At 31.4% G+C, this 3,426-nt stretch overlaps 1 protein-coding gene across 2 annotated transcripts; it reads left to right on the forward strand.

Moving 5' to 3' along the window:
• On the forward strand, positions 418-3,372 carry LOC107605747 (random slug protein 5). Of its 2 annotated transcripts, none has more exons than XM_016307716.2 (6): positions 418-726; positions 1,220-1,362; positions 1,510-1,686; positions 1,919-2,017; positions 2,398-2,643; positions 2,889-3,372. In XM_016307716.2, the coding sequence occupies exons 2-6, from the start codon at positions 1,297-1,299 to the stop codon at positions 3,150-3,152; spliced, it is 852 nt and encodes a 283-aa protein (XP_016163202.1). In that variant the 5' UTR covers positions 418-726; positions 1,220-1,296; the 3' UTR covers positions 3,153-3,372. The 2 variants fall into 2 exon arrangements, with proteins under 2 accessions (XP_016163202.1, XP_016163203.1); XM_016307717.2 differs by lacking the exon at positions 418-726 and adding an exon at positions 778-900.

A 3,426-nucleotide genomic window follows, 5' to 3' on the forward strand; every position in this document is an offset into this window, starting at 1 on the left:
AATAACATTAATCAAAATTGAAAACTGAATATTGTCCAAAGTATCAAATAATTTTCTTAATTCTGAATATTACTTGTAAATTGTAACAGTTTCAAGAAGCTATTGAAATGGGACAAAATGATAACACTTTCCTCAATCGTACAGCTTTGGGAGGCATAAATTATTAAATTTTGTGTTTGTTATATAAATGTACTAATACTATTAATTAATACAGATTTAAAAGGTACAATTTTTTTTAAAATAAAATATTTTCAATAGCATGTAAACANATATCAAAAATCTTAAAATTAACAAAATATTCCTTCTAAATATTATATAGTCAAAGATCTCATTAAATTTTTAATTATTGATAGTTTTAATTTAGGAAAAGATATTCTATTAGCTCTATATTTTTTATTCATTGAGTAGTTGGTTCATGTCCATTCACTTTTTTTTCCTCTACATTTTATTTCTGTGTATTTTGTTTTGTTCTTTAATTTTTGTCATCAAGAATGTTGTTTGTTTTTATTTGGAGTTTGTGAGAAGAAATCAGAAACAGAAAGAAAGATTCAAAGCTTTAAAACATACACATGTACTTAACACGTACACACTTTTTTCTTTACATACTCACTCTTCTTAATCGGTTGTTGAATTCTGAATAAATAGTGTCTGCTTGCGAGAAAAAGTAGTTGGACTTGGATGCTTCCCAAAACACACTGCAATGAACAACAACTTCAAACCTCAAAGGTTCTCTCTTTTTCTAGTTTTTGACTTTTTTTTTCTTCTCATCACTGTGTTTTTTTTTTTGTCCTTTTTGTAATTCTTTTCAGTTCAAATTTAACTTCAAGTTTGTAACTTTTTTTATATTGTTTCATACCCCATGATTTGTTTTCCCTTAGAAACTTTATGATCTCTGTTAATGTAAGTTTCAGCTCAAATTTTCATTAAAGTTCGTAACTTTTTTTATGTTGTTCCATAACCCAGAATTTGTTTGTTATAAACTTTATGATCTGTATTAATGTTTGTTAGCATATGTATATATATATATATGTAATGATATGCATTTTCTTTGCTTTTCATGGATCTGTTGTTGTGACCAGAAAAAAGCTGATAATCCTTATTCAATAGTGATGATGATTATGCAATATATGAACTTCCTAAGACTCCATGTTTTGTCCTTGTTCATGGTTCTTTGACTCTGAATTTGTTTAATTGTTGAATTGTTGCTTTTTTTTCTCAGATAGATAGAGTTTGGTTGTAAAAGAAAACAGAAGCACTGGCTGGTTCCCCTTAGTGCATAAATCTACAGTTGCCACCATGTTTCACCGCCGGAGCAATTCTCATCAAGATCATGAAAACAGCGAGGTTTATGCCGAATCCAAGGTACTAATTTTAGTCAAAGCGACATTTATTTTGAAACAGTTAATCTTAACAATGTGAAGGTGGCAGATAATCTTAACAAAATGCATAATCACCATCTGTGTAAGCATTTTAAGGTTTTAATTGTGAGTATTGGAACTCTAAAAACAGGTTAAGGAGCTAAAGGGAGCAATGGGACCATTATCCGGGCGCAGCTTGAAGTACTGCACAGATGCTTGTTTTAAGAGATATTTGGAAGCTCGGAATTGGAATGTAGACAAGTCCAAGAAGATGTTGGAGGATACACTAAATTGGAGATCAACCTATAAGCCTGAGGAGATTCGCTGGGTAAAATTTTAAGTTCATCTACTTTAGACCTCAATAGCTTTGTTTAAGAGAAGTTGCACTTAAGAATTTGTCTGCATTAACTTGTTTTTGTTGCCACCAAGTTTAATGTGAATGTATCTTAGTACAAGGTGTTAGAATTATATGTATGCATGGAATTTTCCCTGTTGTGACTTTGGTGCATTAGTATGGTGACTATGGTTTGAAATACTGCTAATGCAATGTCATTCGACAGCATGAGGTTGCCGTGGAAGGGGAGACAGGGAAACTGTATAGAGCAAGTTTTCATGACAGGCAAGGAAGGACTGTTCTTATCTTGAGACCTGGAATGCAGGTACTGTAATTTGGAATTTTAAGATTTTCGGCTTAGTTTCGGGTTAAATAAGTTTTCAGCTGCTGTAAAATTATTGGTTTATGGTTTTAGTATTTGTGAAAGTTTTAGTTGTGGTTTTAGTGAAAAATGTTCAAAAGTAAGTGAAATTACAAATTAGTCTCTATCGTCATCTAAAGTACCAATCAACTTTGCGCCGATGGTTCATCCGTTTCTAAGTTGATTTGTATACAAGAAGATGGTAGGGACTAATTTCGCTTTACTAGAACCATAAATCGTTATTTACAGGGATCAAAACCTTATTTAACTCTGTAGCTTAACTATGATTTGCTTGAGTTATTGATGGAGGTACTGAAATTGGTTATATTTTGATGTGGTTGAAGAACACCAAATCAATGGAGAATCAGATGAAGCACTTGGTGTATCTTTTGGAAAATGCAATGCTTAACCTTCCACCAGGTCAAGAACAAATGGCATGGTTGATAGATTTCACTGGCTGGTCATTGACTAATAGCGTGCCGGTTAAGTTGGCCAGAGACACCATCAACACTCTTCAGAATCACTATCCTGAGAGGCTTGCCATTGCATTTCTTTACAATCCTCCAAGAATTTTTGAAGCTTTTTGGAAGGTTAGTTTGTAATCTAAGAACATGCTACAATTTAGTATATATTTCTTTTCTTGCATCAATGTCCACTACAATTATATTATGCAGGATCAATTACATTGCACAACTAATTTAATGTTTTATACAAGTTCCAAATTATTATCCAAAATCTTTAAAAGATTAGTTGGAGGTTGCATATCAATTTCATGAATAATTAGCAACAAAGTTATAATACTCATAGTTACAAGTTCTATTACTGTTTTATGCAGATAGTCAAGTACTTTTTGGATACAAAGACATTTGAGAAAGTGAAGTTTGTGTATCCCAAAAACAAAGATAGTGTGGAACTCATGAAGTCTTATTTTGATGATGAGAATCTTCCAAAAGAATTAGGAGGAAAAAGCACTATGAAGTATAACCATGAAGAGTTCTCAAGATTAATGGTTCAAGATGATTTGAAATGTGCAGCATTTTGGGGTTCTGAATCAGAAGTAGCTCCAGATCCGGATTACAATGAAGCCACCTCAATTTGAGGCACTTAACCTCTTTGCGAAGATATATAATATATGAATACTAATCAATAATTGTATAGCAATTAGCACCAAGAAAATTAGGACTAAGCATGGCAATGTTGCTCAATAAAAAAAAATACTTATTCAACTATATTAAAAATTATCCATTCTAAATTCTAGGTAGAGACAAATGAATTAATTATTTAAGCTTGAAGCATGAATGATATATAGAGTTATTTAATGTGTGCTTGATTTGAACTTATTTTATTTACAAAAATAGATATATATATTAAAT

This window comes from Arachis ipaensis, chromosome B06 (genome assembly GCF_000816755.2).
Source record: "Arachis ipaensis cultivar K30076 chromosome B06, Araip1.1, whole genome shotgun sequence".
Taxonomy (NCBI): Eukaryota; Viridiplantae; Streptophyta; class Magnoliopsida; order Fabales; family Fabaceae; genus Arachis; species Arachis ipaensis.

Bases quoted from the DNA above. Each gene is read 5' to 3' on its own strand.
- LOC107605747 (XM_016307716.2), top strand. From the start codon at position 1,297: ATGTTTCACCGCCGGAGCAATTCTCATCAAGATCATGAAAACAGCGAG. The intron at 1,363-1,509 runs GTACTAATTTTA...CTCTAAAAACAG, and splicing joins AGGTTTATGCCGAATCCAAG to GTTAAGGAGCTAAAGGGAGC. The intron at 2,644-2,888 runs GTTAGTTTGTAA...TGTTTTATGCAG, and splicing joins TTTTTGAAGCTTTTTGGAAG to ATAGTCAAGTACTTTTTGGA.